The following is a 19,413-nucleotide window of genomic DNA, read 5'->3' as shown; positions in this document are numbered from 1 at the left end:
CATGGATACGAGCAGTCTAAGGCTAAAGACTCGAGAGGGCGTGTTAAGCCAGCTGTTATACCACACATGTACCCCTTGAACACCCAGTGAAAGGACACCACACAAGTGTTATGAAAATAAACAGTGTATTTATTAAAATCACAACAGCCCTGTACTCTTTATGAGGACAGGGTACTAAGCACAACACAAAACTCTTACGAAAATACTTAAGTTAGCACAGTATATACACATGCCCGAGGGGCACGGAAAACCATATACTCTGAAAGTGGAATGCGAAATTACTAGCAGGTAAGTACAGTACTAATAGGCTTTGGAATCGCTAGGACTACGTTACTGAACCTTCAGATTACTAGTAGGAGGCCTAGGGGACTCGGGTGCAGAGTGTGCACTCTCACGCGTGATGCGGGACAAAGTCTATGGTAGCTAGATTTCAGAAGTTAGTGTTCTCGGGCGAACCCGACCTGGTAGGAGGAAAACGAAAGTGGATTCTGACCCTTGGATAGTGAGGCTATGCTGGGGCACCAAAATGCCGAAGTTACCTAGCCCAGGGGCTGCAGCTGCATATGTCTCAAAAGACGCCGGGAATCCTCGTAGACGGACCAGGAGTCTGGAAGACAGATGCTGGCAGGCGACCAGTGAAGAGAGTTCGAAGTGATCCAAGCCTGGATCTTGAAGACAGATGACACCTGAAAGCAGAGGGGACCAAGTTCGTGACTACTAGCCAGTAGTCAGGTGGCACCAGGAGGGTACCGTATGGTAGTCACCTCGACTAGGTGAGTGGGTGACGCTGTGCTCTGTAGATCTCACGGACCAGGAGGCGTTGTCGGCGACCAGGATGGAGGAGCGAGCTGTCCCACGATGGATGAAGCTGTCGGCGTCGCTGGACCCAGGATTGGGCAACAAAGCCTTGGCAAATTCAAGCCCACGCGGTGGACTCAAAATGGCGTCTGGAGTGGACCAGGAGGGTCCGGGGTGCTTCTCTCGTCGAAGGAAGCAAGGGCCAGTCTGGAGCAACCAGACCAGCAGCAGTGATGTCGTCGGGCGTCGTTAAGAAGGCCACAAGCCAGCCGGCTAGTAGCCAAACAACGCAGTGAGCAGCAAAAAGCAGAAGGGCCCCACGCAGATCGTGGAGATGCTGGAGGGCTGATCTTCGGTGCTGGAGCTGCTCAGGGTGGGGGCTTCTCGGACCCCAAAGCACTCACCAGTGGAAGATTCGGTGGGCTTGTTGCAAAGAAGTCGTGCAGTCTTGGCGATCGTCGGTCCCTCGAGGTCTCGTCGCACTCACAGTTCTCAGCTTGGCTGTAGTGGTGAGTAGAGGTCAGAGGTGCCAGGGAAGCCGGGTCTCGTCGAGCTGGGTCGTCGGATTCCTGAGGAAGGACTTGCAGCAGACCGCAGTGTTCTTAGGATGGTGCCTGCGGATGCAGGGTGACTACTCCTTAGCCACAAGGGAGAATCTTGAAGAAGAAATCTTGATGTCCTTTCGCAGAAAGTCGTGTCTTGATTCCAAAGATGATCTAATTTGAACAGGGGGCCCGCTCCTATCTTTATACTAAAAAAGGGGGCTGACCCGGTGACTAGGTCCTGCCTATGGGTGGGACTAGGAGGGGGGTGGTTACACCCCTCTCCCATGCCGGACTTTCCCCGGGCCAGGGGCTGGTGTGCCCCTGGAACTGGTTCTGACCGGCCTATGCGTAGTGAGCACCGGGGTGCCACTCAGCAGTCACCTTCCTGTAAAGCCCTGCCTACCCAGGATACACAAAACCCTGTCTGGGATGGTGCTAGCACCGCCCCGGACAGGAAACCCTTTGTCCAAGCTCTCCTCGCTGGAAGGACTCCCAGCAGCAGGAGGTCAGACTCGTGTCTGTGGTGGCAGCATCCATTTTGTGGAGCTGAGGCTTCGTTTAACTTTAACCGGAGTTCACAGTTACATACATGTCGTGTCCCTCTAGAAGGGTGGAATGCTAACCCCGTCGCCAGAATTGGCGAGGGGTTAGTATTCCAATTCGTATGACACCTTACTCGACATGTTTTGATAAAGCAATACCAAAGATAGCATTTAACCACGAGGATTATAATGCACTTAAGAGTATATGGTATGCGATATCATGGAACAGCTATTAGGACTTGGTTCCGCAAGCTGCAGACAGGCTCAGCTCATGCCAGAGCACCATCTCACACGATTCCAAGCACTCTGCCTTCAGGATTGTTAAGCCCTGCCATAGGAGTGACTGATAGGAATCTGTGTGTCCATTTTTAGGGTTAGATATAGGTATACTATATCTACAGCAAAGGGTGATTACACGACTTTGCCCCAGCTGTCATGCAGCCAGTTGTGTCAAATTTAGGAGGCCAGCCAGGGGTGGCATAATACATGCTTAAGCCCCTGGTAGGCCCTGGGTACACCTATGCCCTGAGTTACAGGGTCTGATAAGGTGGCCCAGTACCAATTGGTAAATACACCTAGGGTACACGTTGTAATTTAGAGAGAGAACAGCTAGGCTTTGGGTCTGATTGGCAGGCCCACAGCCAGAGAAAGTCGTAAACCATTGAAACAAAAGCAAAAAAATCTGGGTGATCATAGGATTGCAGACCCTACTCTCCTACAGAGCCCAGTCCTTGATGGCCTGTATCTTGCTCTCCAATGGCTGAACCTGGCCTCCACCTACAAGGTGGCCCAGGTATACAACCTGTGTCTGCCCTATCTGGCACTTAGTGGCCTTGATAGTGAGACCTGCCTTCTGCAGTGCCTCTAACACTTTCCTCAGGTGGACCAGGTGATCCTCCCAGGTGGAGCTAAAGACAGCTATATCAACAAGATATGCTGCACAGAAGTCATCCAACTCAGTGAGAACTTGATTCACCAGCCTTTGGAAGGTGGCAGGTGCATTTTTCAAACCAAAGGGCATTACCACAAACTGTTAATGCCCACCAGGGGTAGAAAATGCTGTTTTGGGCTTGGCCTCCTCAGCTAACCTGAGTTGCCAATATTGTCAGGTTAAATGTACTTAAGTAGTTGGCAGAAGCCAATCTGTCTATAAGTTCATCTGCTCTTGGTATTGGGTGGGCATCAGTCTTAGTGACTGCATTGAGGCCTCTGTAGTCTACGCAAAACCTCATCTCTTTCTTACCACCCTGGTTGTGAGGCTTTGGCACTAGAACTACTGGACTAGCCCAAGGGCTATCTGAGGGCTCAATGACTCCCAGCTCCAACATTTTCTGCACCTCTGTCTTGATGCAGTCTCTGACATGATCAGGCTGTCTGTAGATTTTAGTCTTAACTGGCAGACTGTCCCCAGTGTCAACCTCATGGGTACACCAATTTGTTTGACTGGGTGTCAGAGAGAACATATGTCTAAAGGATTGAAGAACTTGTTTGCAATCCTTTTGTTGATGCTGAGAGAGGCTGCCACAAAAGACGACACCATCTACTGACCCATCATCAGGGTTCTGAGTGAGCAGGTCTGGGAGAGGGTCACTCTCCTCCTCCTGTCCCTCATCTGTGGCCATGAGCAAGCTCATGTTTTTCCTGTCGACATATGCTTTGAGCCTGTTTACATGGAGCACCCTGAGGGGGCTCCTGGGAGTTCCAAGGTCCACCAGGTAGGTGACCTCTCCCTTTTGCTCAATGATTGTGTGGGGCCCATACCATTTGTCTTTGAGTGCTGCTGGGGCCACTGGCTCCAGCACCCACACCTTCTGTCCAGGCTGGTAAACAGTCAGGACAGCCTTTTGGTCATGCCAAGCTTTTTGTAATTCTTGGCTGGCCTCAAGGTTTTTAGATGCCTTCTCCATGTACTCAGCCATCCTGGAGCGGAGACCAAGTACATAGTCCACAATGTTGGTTGCAGACTTTTTGAGAGGTCTCTCCCATCCTTCCTTCACCAAACAAAGGGGTCCTCTTACAGGATGCCCATACAGAAGTTCAAAAGGGCTGTAGCCAACCCCCTTCTGTGGGACCTCTCTGTAAGCAAACAAGAGGCAGGGTATAAGGACATCCCATCTACGCCTGAGCTTTTCAGGTAGTCCATTAATCATCCCTTTGAGGGTCCTGTTGAATCTCTCAACAAGCCCATTGCACTGTGGATGATAGGGTGTGGTGAACTTGTAGTTGACACCACATTCCTTCCACATTGCAGTCAGATATACTGACATGAAGTTTGCACCTCTGTCAGAGACAACCTCCTTAGGGAAGCCCATTCTGGAGAACACTCCAACTAGGGCTCTTGCCACAACAGGTGCTGTAGGGGTCCTAAGGGGAATAGCTTCAGGATACCTGGTGGCATGGTCCACCACCACCAGTATAAACTTGTGCCCTGATGCTGTCTGGGGTTCCATTGGACCAACAATGTCAATCCCCATTCTTTCAAAGGGTACCCCCACCACAGGTAGTGGTATAAGGGGGGCCTTTGTTGTGCCACCTGACTTACCACTGGGTTGGCAAGTGACACAGGAGCGACAAAACTCCTTGGTATCTTCATTCATGTGAGGCCAGTGAAAGTGTGAGACAAGTCTGTCCCAAGTCTTGTTCAGTCCTAAGTGTCCTGCAAGGGGAATCTCATGGGCCAAGGTAAGAAGGAAACCTCTCTGAGACAAGGGGATGACCAGCCTCATGGTTGCACCAGGCTTGGGGTCTCTTGACTCAGAGTACAGGAGTCCATCATCCCAGTATACCCTTTGGGCACCTGTGGCGTTCCCTGCAGCCTCAGCAGCAGCCTGCTGTCTGAGGGGTTCAAGTGAAGGGCAGTCTAACTGTGCCTTCTCCAGGTCTTCCCTGGAGGGTCCCCCTGAGCCCAGAAACTCAACCTGATCAGGTTCAAGTTCTTTAGGCTCAGTTTCTCTCAGTTCTTTGAGGTCAGCCTCCTCTGAGACTTGATCCACAACCTGGGGCAAGGGGGAAGGCAATGCCTTAACCCTACTGCTCCTTCTCTTGGAAGGTGTCTGGTCCATTGTTCCAGGATCCAGCACCTGTTCAGTGGGGCATCTTTTGGCCTGTGACCTAGTCACAGCAAGGACATGTGCTGGCAAGCCTAACATTTCAATGTGAGTCCTCTGCTCCACTTCTGACCATAGTGATGTTTCCAAATCATTGCCCAACAAACATTCTACTTGGAGGTCTGAACTAACCACAACTTTCTTTTGGCCACTTACCCCTCCCCAGGAGAAATCAACAATTGCCATACTATGGTGGGTAGTGACATTGCTGGCATTGGTCACTAGGTAATCTATACCTAGCATGATCTGTCCAGGGTCCACAAAGTTAGGTGTCACCATTGTGACACTGGCACAAGTGTCCCTGTAGGCCTGAGCCACTTTTCCATTTATTAAAGGTGTCTGCCTGTATTTGCCCAAAGTATTGGGACTTGCATCAGGGGATATATCCACATCCCCTGTACAGACAAGGACAGCCTGAGTGAGTGTGCCAACTAGGTTGTCATACCCCTCAGATCCCAAGGTTAACCCAACTAATCCCTTGGGAGGTGCACTACCACTACTGACTGTACTAGGGGGTGCAGGTGCCTTAGGGGCTGTAGTGGTAGGAGTTTGCCCTCCTTTCTTGGTGCACTCACTAAACCAGTGAGTTTTACTCTTACAGTATTGGCACCACCTTTTTGACTGGCCTACTTGAGTCTTCTTTTTCTGCTGTGAAGCCTGACCCCCACCCTCTTTGGTTTGTTGAGGACCTGTCGAAGACTTCTGGTCATTTTGTTCACTCTTGTTAGTACCCTTTTGGTCTGCTTTCTTCTGACCACCCCGGTTCTGAGTCTGGTTCTTCTTGACCCTTGTTCTGACCCATCTGTCTGCCTTCTTTCCCAATTCTTGGGGAGAGGTCAGATCTGAGTCAACAAGGTGCTGATGCAACAACTGTTTCTGACAGTTATTTAAAATCTGTTCTCTCCTGATAAGATTATACAACCCTGTGTAATCAGTAACCTTGCTACCCAGCAACCAGTCTTCCAAAGCCTTAGTGGCACAATCAACAAAGTCAGCCCAATCCTGAGACTGAATTTTCTAGGTGTCTCTGAACAGCAACCTGTACTGCTCAGTTGTTAAGCCAAACCCATCAATCAGTGTATTCTTCAGGACTTGGTAATTGTTAGCATCCTCAGCTCTAGTAGTGAGGAATTTATCTCTACCTTTGCCTTCAAAGGAGAGCCACAAGATAGCTGCCCACTGACTCTGGGGGACGCACTGGACAGTGCAGGCCCTCTCCAAAGCAGTCATCCATTTGTGGATGTCATCCCCTTGTTTAAAGGGGGGCACTATCTTACTCAGGTGTCTAGTGTCTAAACTCCTGTCTTTTTCTCTAGGGAGAAGGCTGCCACCAGTGGGGTCAGCCCCACTCAATTTCTGCTCTCTAGCAAAGGCAAGTCTCTCTTTGGCCAGGGCAAGTTCTTCCCTTTCAATCCTCAGATTGACTTCCCTCATCTTAGCTTCATGCTCTCTCCTCTGAGGGGATGTCATCCCTCTGTGAGAAGAGGTCTGAGAGCCATTGGTATGAATGGATCTGTTAGAGCCTCTGGAGAGAGACCTAACTCGTCCATTCCCAATGTTAAGCATGCCTGAGAGTGGGCCTGGGGGTCCCCCAAGTCCATTTTCATGCCTGCTTAAGTTGGTCCTGGTGAGTCTACTGACTACAACCTGACCCTTGTCTGCCTCATCCCCTGACAACTCCTGTTCCTCTTCCTCCTCTTCACTTCCTGTTCCATTGAGGTTGAGGTCAGGGTCCCCAAGGGTTCCCTCTATGGGGGGCATGTTCCCATCTGGATTAGAAGGGCCTGTGTTAGAAGCCCTCCTTGCATCATAAGTCTCTAAGAGACCTATCAGAAATGGGATGGTAGGGTTAGAACCCTGTTTTAGCTTCCTGGAGGTACACACTTGTCTCATCTCCTGGAAGCTAAGAGCTGCATATCTTGACATGACCTGTGGAGGGTCAACTGACATAAGGGGAGCCTCTGTGTTCTCTCCTTTGTCAGACATGCTTTTCTAGTGAGGTGTAGGTGGTACACTTACCTACACTATTTGTTTGCCTACTGATCCCTTGCTAAGAGTGTTAGTCAGGGTGTGCTAAGCCCTGTTACACTACAACAGCTGGTTCAGTAGAACTCAGAGTATTCTAAGCTAAGTTATATGTACCTTGGTACTTATGTGATCTTTCAAATGATATTCTTAGGATACGTGTGGTAAAACAACAGCAAGCTCAAATCCCAACCGCTGCTCACCAATGTGAGAAGTTGGCCTGGTATATAGTGCTCACTATTCTAGTGATCACTGTGTATCATACCAAACGACCCTTATTGATGATTGGTTGTAAGTCAACCTTATAGACCAGCTATCCTAGTAGCATGGACAAGAGCAGTCTTTAGGCTAAACTCTAGAGGGCGTGTTAAGCCAGCTGTTATACCATCACATATACCCCTTGAACACCAAGTGAAAGGACACCACACAAGTTGAAAATAAAAGGATATTTATTTATAACAAGTCTACCCTGAACTCTTTATGAGTCAGGGAGCTAAGCACACAACAAAACTCTTAAGAAAATACTTTAAGTCGCACAATTTACACAAATGCCCGAGGGGCACGAAAAACCATATACACTAAAAGTGGAGTGCGAAATACTAGCAGGTAAGTAACAAGATCCAGAGGCTTCAGGATAGCTAGGACTACACTACTGAACCCTAAGATTAGGAGCAGGAGGCCTAGGGAGATCGGGTGCAGAGTGTGCACTCTCACGCGTGATGCGGGACAAAGTCTATGGATGCTAGTATTCGTAAAGTTACTGTTATCGGACGAATCCGACTAGATAGACTGAAAACGACAAAGGATCTGGACACTTAGATAGTGAACCTACGTTGGAGCACCGAAATGCTCAGGTTACCTAGCCCAGGGGCTGCGGCTGCATAGGGTTCAAAAGACGTCGGGAATCCTTGTTGAAGTCTATGGAGCCTGAAAGAAGAAGTTGCTGGCAGGCGACCAGTGAAGATGTCCGGAGTGATCCAAGCCTGGATCGATGATGGAGACGACCTGAAAGCAGAGGGGACTCAGTTCTTAATCACTAGCCAGTGATTAGGTGGGCACCAGGATGGCACCGGATGAAGTCACCTCGACCAGGTGAGTGGGCGACGCTGGACTCGGCTGTCCCTCGGACCAGGAGGCGTTGTCGGCGTTCAGGCTGGAGGTACGAGCTGTCTCACGAAGGTGTCTGCTGTCGGCGATGCTGGACCCAGGATTGGGGCAACAAACCTTGGCAAAGTCAAGCCCACACGGTGGAGTCAAGATGGCTCTGGAGTGGACCAGGAGGGTCCGGGGTGCTCCTCTCGTGGAAGGGAGCAAGGGCCAGTCTGGAGCAACCAGACCAGTGGTGTAATCGTCGTGGTGCGTCGTCAGGAGGGCCACTAGCCAGCAGGCAAGTGACCGGACAACGCGGTGAGCAGCAAAGAGCAGAAGGGCCCCACGCAGATCTCGTGGATGCTGGGGGGCTGGACTTCGGTGCTGGAGCTGCTCAGGGTTAGGGCTTCTCAAACCCCAAAGCATTCACTCGAGGATCCCTCGGCGGTCGTGCTGGTTAAGCGTCGTGCAGTTTTGAAGATGGCCGGTCCCTCAGGTCTCGTCACACCCACGAATCTCAGCTGGGCTGATGATGTAGGTAGAGGTCAGAGATGGCGGGGAATCCGGGTCTCGTCGAGCTGGGCAGTCTTGATCCGGAGGATGGACTTACAGCAAACCGCGATGCTTAGGTGGTGCCTGCGGGTGCAGGGTGGCTACTCCTCAGCCACAAGGGATAATCTTCAGAAATAATCAAGATTCCTTTCGTGGAATGTAGTCAAGATTCAGAATTATCTAATTTGGGAAGGGGGCCCGCTCCTACCTTTATTCTAAGAAAAGGGGCTGGCACACGACTAGGTCCTGCCCATGGGTGGGACCAGGAGGGGGGTGGTTACACCCCTCTCCCTTGTCCGGACTTTCCCCAGCTCAGGGGCTGGTGTGCCCCTGGAACTGGTTCAAGCCGGCATATGCACAGTGAGCACCGGGGTGCCACTTGCAGTCACCTTCCTCTCAGCCCTGCCTACCTGGGATACACAAAACCCTGTCTGGGATGGTGCTAGCACCGCCCCTGACAGGAAACCCTTTGTCCAAGCTCTCCTCGCTGGAAGGACTCCCAGCAGCAGGAGGTCAGACTTGTGTCTGTGGTGGCAGCATCCATTTTTGTGATGCTGAGGCTCGAGTTAGCTTTAACCGGGGTTCTCAGTTACATACATGTCGTGTCCCTCTAGAAGGGTGGAATGCTAACCCCGTTGCCAGAATTGGCGTGGGGTTAGTATTCCAATTCGTATGACACCTTACTCGACATGTTTTGATAAAGCGATACCAAAGTTGGCAAATAACCGCGAGGATTATAATGCACTTAAGAGTATATGGTACGCGTTATCATGGAACAGCTATTAGGACTTGGTTCCGCAAGCTGCAAACGGGCTCAGCTCATGCCAGAGCACCATCTCACATAATTCCAAGCACTCTGCCTTCAGGATTGATAAGGCCTGCCATTGGAGTGACTGATAGGAATATATGTTTCCATTTTAGGGTTAGATATAGGAATACTATATCTAAAGCAAAGGGTGTTTACATCACCTTGCCCCAGCTGTCGTGCAGCCAGTTGTGTCAGATTTAGATGGCCAGGCAGGGGTGGCATAATACATGCTGCAGCCCCTGGTAGGCCCTGGGTACACCTATGCCGTGGATACAGAGACTGATAAGGTGTCCCAGTACCAATTGGTAAATGCACCTAAGGTACACGTGTCGATTTGATTCAAAATCTTTATTCGGATTACAAGAAATCCATAAAAGCACAGTTAAAATACAATTCAACATTAAAAAAAAAAATTACAATAGATGTAATAGATGTTATAAAGTGCATATCAATACAATTACAAAGTAACATATTTCTCATTATATAGAGTGCGAAAGAGGTCAACAATCATGGAAAGTGCAAATAAATCAGGGGCATTCCATAGTTTTACGTACATTAAAAAAAACTTTTAAGAAAGTGCTTGTGCGGAATATAAGTTCATCATCCTCTAATTTTAGGAGCATTAAATCGGACTGATACAAGGAGAGCGGCCTATGTTTTTTAAAATATGGGGCTAAAAACCATTTAATATATTTCATATAAAACTTACAAATAAAAAAGAAGTGTAAGTCATTTTGTTTACTGACTCCGTCGCAAGGACACAGAATATTTCCAGATGTGCTGTGTCCCGAAGGAAAACAGAGTGAAAACTTAATAGTTCCGGCTCTCATTCTGAAAAGTAAGGATCTTTCCCAATTACACATTGGCAGTATCAAATACAATGGAAGTTGTTGAATAAATAAGCCATTGTTAGTATAGGACACAACAGTTTGTTTCCGTATCTCATCTGACAGTCTCTTTTCATTATAGGTGGCATATAGTTCAAATTGGACTTCCTTTTTATCATTACTCTTGATGTGAGATGGGTTATCAAAGAGATCGCCTCTGCCTATGCTAGACAAACTTTCCTGTATAGCACGAAGCCATGGGATCCTGTTCCATTTATCACAGGCTAGGCACTCCCTCAGGATATCCTGTGTTAAACTAGCATAGTCATTTGCCCAAATAGCCAACCAAAATAGTGCAGGCCTTGCAGCAATGAAATCACTGATATACAGTATATTCAGCTCTGAATGACAAATGTACCCAATGATGAAATGGGGGCCCCCAGCAGTTTCCTACAGAGCCGATTCTCTTCTCTTTGTAATGTAGGGGTTTGTACTAACCCCCAGATTTCGGCGCCGTAGGTTGCCACAGGAGTGCATTGTAGCCTGTATATCTTTAGGATTGCTTTAGTTGCTCCAATTTTCCTCGGTCTAGGAAGGGATAGGATTGAGTTTATGGCCTTCGAGAACTTGCCTGTGGCGTGGGCAATATGCCCACTCCACAGGCCGTTCGCAGAAAAGACCATACCTGGAAAAGTTTTAGTTGAGAGCAACTTATCAGCTCCTACCGTGATGGAATTTAGTTGCCTAGCACCCGGCCCACAGGACATAATAAATGATTTATTAAAATTTACCTTAAGATCCAAGTTCCCCATATAGTAAGAAAAATCCCTGACTAGTGCGCGTAGGGTATTAGGTGTTAATCCCATGAGCACAGCGTCATCAGCATACAAGAGACAGGGTAGTAAGCCTCCTTTAATTTTTGGAACATCTGTGGTGGCCCTCTTCAGGGAATTACTCAGGCCATTTATATAGATAATAAATAACAGGGGTGCTAAAACGCACCCCTGCCTCACACCTCTTTCAACATTAATTGGCCCGGAGACTGTGCCCTCCATATCAATCCGTACCTGCGCCTTTGTATCTTTGTGCAGGTAGGCGAGGAAATGTACCAGGGGAGCATCTAGGCCGTAGGACAAAAGAGTTGACCACAATTTTGACCTATTTACCAGGCCAAATGCGGACGATAAATCCATGAATGCAAGGTAAATGGGCGATGCCTTGGCTATGTTATATTTGCTTATTAAAAGATTTAAATTTAGGCATTGTTCGATAGTCCCAACCTTACATCTAAAACCCATTTGACAACGGTCTAGTACCCCCATTTTCTCGGCCCAGTCGTTAACTCTACTGTACAATACCCTACCCAAGATCTTCAGTGTGTTGTCCAGGAGCGAAATGGGCCTATAATTTGCAGGGTCAGATCTTTCGCCCTTTTTATAAATTGGCACAATTATGCTCGTGGACCAGGTTGCAGGTATTGGGACAAACGGGAGACTATTAAAAATGTTTAAAAAAATCGGTCCCCAGAGTTCCGGCTTGTGCTTAATTAGATCTATTGGGAAGCCGTCAGGCCCGGGTGCCTTATTACCAAGGCTCTAGTTAATGGCCACGGTAACTTCCCCCAAGGTAATTTCTAAAGATTCCAGTGTTCCTGGGCCATAGTCTCCTATGGCAGCTCCCGGGCTAGCATATATTTTGGAAAAATGTAATTCCCATTGCTCACTTGCTATAGTACAGCTAGTTGGAGTTAGCTGCTTACCCATGTCCCGCATCTTTTTAACAGCAGGCCAGAAAGTCGTACTGCTCCCTATTGCAGCAGCAGTTGTTAATGCCTCCCATTGCTCAGCTAATAAAGCCGCCTTCCTTGATCCTATAGCTGTTTTATAATTTTGTCTAGCAGCCCGTACATCCCTTATACTTCTAGGTTTACAGTTTAGAGCCCTACGAAGGGCTTTGTTAGCTGCTGAACAATAACAATCAAACCACCTTGGCTCAGAGGCAGTCAATTTAGTGGGGACACTTAGGAGAGATTTTATAATGTGGCAGAGTGTGGCAAAGTCTTTTACTATCCTCTGATGATTCCCATCATCAAAAGAACAGGAGTCGACTAGCGAGCCATGATTACTCAAGATTGTGTTTATTACTTGACTACTATCTACCCCCGCCATTTTAATCTTAAATTATTAGTCGAGGCCGTGATATCCCTAGCTCCCAAAGTGCGAGCAAAGGCGTTAGAAGAACCTAGACCAATGTTTACCTCCAAGGCGTTATGGTCCCCGAAGGCGGTCTCAAGAACCCCAGCCTTCGTGACTCTATCTATTAGGTCAGAAGACATAAAGATATAGTCCACTGTGCTATAGAATTCTCGACCTCTAAAGGTTGAGATGTAAGTAGGTGGCTCGTTTTTATTGACATCCATTATATCTGTTAGGATATGTTCATTAATAAAGCATTCTAATTCTTCGCCGCGTTTGAAAGCCCTGTCTATTTGTGTGTTGTCCATTTTAGATTTTAAGAACTTCGCATTAAAATCTCCTGCAAGTATTATCCTAGTGCTCACCTGGTTATGAGAATTTTCAGCTATTTTGAATAATTCTCCGAAAAGTTCTATATAGTTCTTATTCGGAGTTGAATTAAAATCATTATTATAAAAGTTAATTAAGTAATATGGAAGCCTACGGGTATACTCAATTATCTGGATGTTTGCACTTTTAGAAGGAATCAGTTTTATAGACCCCCCCCCCTATGCTTATCTTAAACCCGATTAATAGACCTCCAATCGGGCGGCCAAAAACAGGTTTTTGGGCCTTAATACAATAGCAATGAAAACCCTCTATATGCACCGCAGTTGTCGCCCAAGTAACCTGCAAAAGTATTATATCCTTATCCGAGATAACCTTTAGCCATTCCAAGTCAGAGACCCTTTGCTGGAGTCCTGCAACATTCCAGCTTATAATTCTGAGTTCCTTATTTGGCACCTGTGAGTGTTGTCTGCCCATATTTAGGTTAGTGTCCTGAGTGCTGATGTAACAACCCGGGTCTTGAATCCTCTGTGCCACCGACTCATAGGGGGTGGCATGTTCTTCCTTTTCTGGGGGCAACCTGTGACCCGGTACGCTAACTAAGCCCTGAACTAGTGTAAGGTGTGCCTCATCTATTTGTGTACTTTCCAGCTCAACCTCGCTACTCTCTTTTCCCCCAGCGCTGACATCTATTGTAGTATTTTGTGGTTCAATTAGTGATGGGAGTCAGTCAACCATATCCAGGCTGTTGAATCTATTAGATGTAGGGAACCCCCAAATAGCGTCCCCCGCTGGAAGACATCTCTGATAGTTTCTGTAGTTATTATACCTGTGGTCGTTTCTCCCCCATTCTCCCAAGTTGTTTCCTAAGTCCCTCTGCCCCACCTGGCACCATCCTTCATCCAATCCATGATCATAACGTTCTTGTCTAACATTTCCCCTTGGTGGGTAGAAATATGAAAGATGCCTTGTCTCGATGCCCTCGTTATATCCCTCACTAACCCAGGAGCAGATATAGTCCACTGTGCGGGGGTCATCGAAATTAATGATCACAAAATCACCTTGTGCTTTCTTTTTCTCATGGCCTACCCAGGGTACTCTCCGTACTGTCAGGATTTTACTTGCACAGTATGGAGGTAAGGGCCTGTTGTTGCTCAGCCAGTGAGTAACTTCGTTTAATAGAGACCATGATGGCTTGTCTATGTTATCCGGGGTCTCTGGGACACCCGTCATTACTACCACATAAGGACTTGAGCCTGGGGGGAGGTTGGCGGGGAATCGTCCTTTCTTCCCTTTATACCACTCCTTTTCCTTATTCCCCTCATTAGCTTTATCTTTCCCTTTAGTAGAGCTTTCCCCCGGGGTTTTGGGGTTGTTACCTTGCAATTTTGCAGTTGGGGTGGGTACTGTTGGTTTTATTACCAAATCCTTAGCCGTTGGAACTGCCTTAGGTTTGGTAGTGGTGGTGGGAGCTGGCATGGTTTTTAATGCTGACTGAACAGTTTTTTGGGGAGGGGGACAATCTTTTCCTTTTACAGGGGGGCCTCTAACTATAGTACTTAGTTCAGTTAGTTGCTTTTCTATCAACCCCAATTGTGCATCTATAGTGGCTAGATGGGCGCTCACAAGTTCCCCAACCTTCATTATTAGTTGGCTGTTAGAGGTACAATCTTTACATAACAAACCCAATCTAGACATTTCCCCTAAGCATGCAGAATCTGTGGTCCCTTTCTTATTCCCTTTCTTAAAACTATTTGCTGAGCCCTTCCCCTGCTTTTTCTGTACCTGGGGATTTTCCCTAGGGATAGTTATATTTTTATTTGAACTTTGGGGCAGTCGTTTCTGTATAGCCCCCTCCCTTAAACCTCTCAAATTTCTTGAAATGGAGGTTGAGTCATCCAGTGTATTACTGATGACAGTAGGTGTATCAGGGATGGGGTTTGCAACTACCCGGTCCAGGTTTATAGTCGGGGTATGATTGACAATAGAACTGCTTACAATGTCAATATTAGAAGTAACTTGAGATGCCTCTACCATGATAGAGTTCGGGACTATTACAGGACTTGCTGTTGGAATTGACTCAGTCACCATACCCAGTTCTGTGTTAAAATCATCTGTTAAGTCTAAATTTGGTGATTTTTCCAGGCTCAACTGTAATTCCGACAGTTACTGGGTTGCAGATAAGTCTACAGTATTTGGCATACTATGTATTTCCACTATTACACCAGGCATGACATGTGTTTCAGAGTCTCAATAAGGTGTTTTGGCTGAGGCTAGCAGACCCAATGACGACCTTTTCGCCTCTGCCAGTTCTAGGGAAACGCGTCGTTCCAATAAGGATATTCCATGGTCTATAGCCTCATTTGCTTTCGTGATAAAATTGTCAATAGGACCAGTAACCTTGGCTCCTCCAGCTGCAGTTTTACTCCGGCTACCCCTTGTAGACATGGTAGCAGGTATTTACCAAACAGGGGGTAGTATATTACAATGTATTGAAAAGTGAGTACTTATCTTCAGGTGGAGATCACGTAGTTAAGAGTCACAAAATCCAGATGAAAGGGGGGTGGCCCGTCCCGTCCCCGGACGGCCACAGACGGTCCCGCCCTTGTCCCGGGCTTCTCCCGGCGCGCTTCCGCGTAGCGGGTACGCGACGTCCTAATATAGCATGGGACGTGATAGGCGGATGGGCGTGGCCGGCAGGGAGAGCAGCCCAGCTGACGGTGATCGGGCGCGCAGGGACTCCTTTCCACGGAGTCCCTGCCTGATGCTCGCAGCCCTGCCGGTTTAGAAGTTGCAGCCCCTTACACAGCAGCGGCTCTCTCTGATAATGCCGCGCTGCGGGACCCGCGAAGCGGGTCCGGCGAGTTGCTGGCGTGGGCGTGGGCTGGGCTCCAAAAAGTCTCCAATGAAAGCCTCCCTCAGCTGGTCTCCGCACAGGAAGAAGTGAACCCACCAGATTGCAGGTAGGACGCCCCTTTAACTCCGTGGGCGGGTGGGCGTGGCCGGCAGGGAGAGCAGCCCAGCTGACGGTGATCGGGCGCGCAGGGACTCCTGGTCCACGGATCCCTGCCTGATGCTCGCAGCCCTGCCGGTTTAGAAGTTGCAGCCCCTTACACAGCAGCGGCTCCCTCTGATAATGCCGCGCTGCGGGACCCGCGAAGCGGGTCCGGCGAGTTGCTGGCGTGGGCTGGGCTCCAAAAAGTCTCCAATGAAAGCCTCCCTCAGCTGGTCTCCGCACAGGAAGAAGTGAACCCACCAGATTGCAGGTAGGACGCCCCTATAACTCCGTGGGCGGGTGGGCGTGGCCGGCAGGAAGAGCAGCCCAGCTGACGGTGATCGGGCGCGCAGGGACTCCTGGTCCACGGAGTCCCTGCCTGATTCTCGCAGCCCTGCCGGTTTAGAAGTTGCAGCCTCTTACACAGCAGCGGCTCCCTCTGATAATGCCGCGCTGCGGGACCCGCGAAGCGGGTCCGGCGAGTTGCTGGCGTGGGCTGGGCTCCAAAAAGTCTCCAATGAAAGCCTCCCTCAGCTGGTCTCCGCACAGGAAGAAGTGAACCCACCAGATTGCAGGTAGGACGCCCCTATAACTCCGTGGGCGGGTGGGCGTGGCCGGCAGGGAGAGCAGCCCAGCTGACGGTGATCGGGCGCGCAGGGACTCCTTTCCATGGAGTCCCTGCCTGATGCTCGCAGCCCTGCCGGTTTAGAAGTTGCAGCCCCTTACACAGCAGCGGCTCTCTCTGATAATGCCGCGCTGCGGGACCCGCGAAGCGGGTCCGGCGAGTTGCTGGCGTGGGCGTGGGCTGGGCTCCAAAAAGTCTCCAATGAAAGCCTCCCTCAGCTGGTCTCCGCACAGGAAGAAGTGAACCCACCAGATTGCAGGTAGGACGCCCCTTTAACTCCGTGGGCGGGTGGGCGTGGCCGGCAGGGAGAGCAGCCCAGCTGACGGTGATCGGGCGCGCAGGGACTCCTGGTCCACGGAGTCCCTGCCTGATGCTCGCAGCCCTGCCGGTTTAGAAGTTGCAGCCCCTTACACAGCAGCGGCTCCCTCTGATAATGCCGCGCTGCGGGACCCGCGAAGCGGGTCCGGCGAGTTGCTGGCGTGGGCTGGGCACCAAAAAGTCTCCAATGAAAGCCTCCCTCAGCTGGTCTCCGCACAGGAAGAAGTGAACCCACCAGATTGCAGGTAGGACGCCCCTATAACTCCGTGGGCGGGTGGGCGTGGCCGGCAGGGAGAGCAGCCCAGCTGACGGTGATCGGGCGCGCAGGGACTCCTGGTCCACGGAGTCCCTGCCTGATGCTCGCAGCCCTGCCGGTTTAGAAGTTGCAGCCCCTTACACAGCAGCGGCTCCCTCTGATAATGCCGCGCTGCGGGACCCGCGAAGCGGGTCCGGCGAGTTGCTGGCGTGGGCTGGGCTCCAAAAAGTCTCCAATGAAAGCCTCCCTCAGCTGGTCTCCGCACAGGAAGAAGTGAACCCACCAGATTGCAGGTAGGACGCCCCTATAACTCCGTGGGCGGGTGGGCGTGGCCGGCAGGAAGAGCAGCCCAGCTGACGGTGATCGGGCGCGCAGGGACTCCTGGTCCACGGAGTCCCTGCCTGATTCTCGCAGCCCTGCCGGTTTAGAAGTTGCAGCCCCTTACACAGCAGCGGCTCCCTCTGATAATGCCGCGCTGCGGGACCCGCAAAGCGGGTCCGGCGAGTTGCTGGCGTGGGCGTGGGCTGGGCTCCAAAAAGTCTCCAACGAAAGCCTCCCTCAGCTGGTCTCCGCACAGGAAGAAGGTACACGTGTCAATTTAGAGAGAGAACAGCTAGGCTGTGGGTCTGATTAGCAGGCCCACAGCCAGGGAAAGTCGTAAACCAGTGAAGCAAAAAGCAAAAATCTGGGGAGATCATAGGATTGCAGACCCTACTCTCCTACATGTCTCACTTTATTTCTCTCCTTCCTTTCAATGGTATTCCAAGTTTGGTAATGCAAAACAAGTCAACTCCAGCCAAATTGGGAATATTGTGATGCCCATCATAACAAAGGTTTTGGAAGTTTTTTTCGTGTTTCAGTCTTAAAAATGTGTTTCTGTTTCAGAGGATGATGATGGCATTTGAAGAGCTACGTGTACAAGCTGAGAATTCTAGACTGGAAATGCATTTCAAATGTGAGTATGCCATTCCATTTTCAACAGCTGTTTTGATGAAATATAAAATAGAGGAGATCATTTGTAATATTTTATTGAATGTTTAGTAAGACTTTTGTGATATCACTGAAATAAATACGAACTCTCCGCCTTTAAAGTTGAATCTCATAAAATACTCATACTAACATTTATAAGATCGAAAGTCCATGGCATAGTAATCTTGCTCCTCCTTGCTTCACCTTTTTTCCCAACCCATATTGTTTTTTGTACTGAACCACTCTTTGATGAGCTTCCTGACACGTGTTCTACATGATTTTCGTGAAACATCTCAACATGAGAGTACTCAGCATTGCTAGAATTAAGGATACAGTGAAAATGGCATTATTTTTATCTTGAATTCTGGTAACTGCATAAGAGCTATGGTCAAGAGGCCTTTTTTATCTGTACCCCAAGTGGGTGCGGTCGAACACGGCCCCTCCATATTATGCTAGGCTGTTTGTTATGAATACAACCTGTTAACATCTCACTGAGTATGAGAAGAATGTGTGGGGAATGTTGGGTGTGCAAGAGAAATTTGTGTCCATGTGGTTGTCGGTCTCCATGCATGTGTAGAGCCACTAAATTACCATTGAGGCAGACGTTCAACTTTTTGACAAATGCTCTTCCTTTGTCACCCTATATCTCTCTGTGTTGCTCCTTCATCTCCCTTTCCCTGCACAAGGTATTGTTGCCAGACTGCTATGTGTCCAAGTCCTGTCAACAAAGTTCCAGTAAATCAGTGAAGCACTTTTTGCCCTCTCTCAACTATACCAGTGGAGGTAGGACTGTGTGCTGTCTGCAAAATGTAGCACATTGACAAGCACTGTGGATAAGGGCATTGTCTCTGCTCTACCATGATAAAAAGGTTGTGCTACCTCACAATTGTCTGCATTCAGGACAAGAAAGAAAGGGGTTAAAGTAACAGATCATGATCGTCTCGAGGTCTTTGTGGAAGAGATACTCATTCCTGTCTGACAGAATACATGCTTTCATCATTGTACCTAAGTGACTGTAAGTATCATATATTGATTTCCAATGGATCACTGAAATAATATCGAGGGACAAAATATCGACTTGCCAAAATATCGTGGACAAAATATCGACAGTCAAAATATCGAGTTTGTATCTACAAACAGGTAAGTACAAAAATATTGAGTACAAAATATCGTTAACAATAATATAGATGTAAAAAATATCGACTTTATTAAAAACAGTGTTAAATTAAATTAATATTAAATTTTATTTACTAAAATACACTTAAAACTACTTAAATTAAATTATAATAATTAAATAATAAATGAAAATAATAAAAATAATTTTTTACAATCTTATTTGTTGACCCTGAACGCTAAAAATACCCCTTTACCCAAAAACCCTAAACTGACCCTGAACCCTAAAAATACCCCTTTACCCAAAAACCCAAAACTGACC

At 48.6% G+C, this 19,413-nt stretch overlaps 1 protein-coding gene across 1 annotated transcript in view; it reads left to right on the top strand.

Annotated features, from left to right (window-relative positions):
- Positions 1–19,413, top strand: part of SYCP1 (synaptonemal complex protein 1) — a 5,090,281-nt gene that overhangs the window by 866,932 nt on the left and 4,203,936 nt on the right. The window contains exon 8 of the mRNA XM_086919665.1: positions 17,895–17,964. Coding sequence (XP_086775791.1) covers positions 17,895–17,964 — 70 coding nt within the window. The remainder of the gene's footprint in view (positions 1–17,894; positions 17,965–19,413) is intronic.

Source organism: Lissotriton vulgaris, chromosome 5, assembly GCF_964263255.1.
Source record: "Lissotriton vulgaris chromosome 5, aLisVul1.2, whole genome shotgun sequence".
NCBI classification, from domain to species: domain Eukaryota; kingdom Metazoa; phylum Chordata; class Amphibia; order Caudata; family Salamandridae; genus Lissotriton; species Lissotriton vulgaris.
Note: the sequence above shows the minus strand (reverse complement) of the source record. Positions and strands in the feature narration are given on the sequence as shown.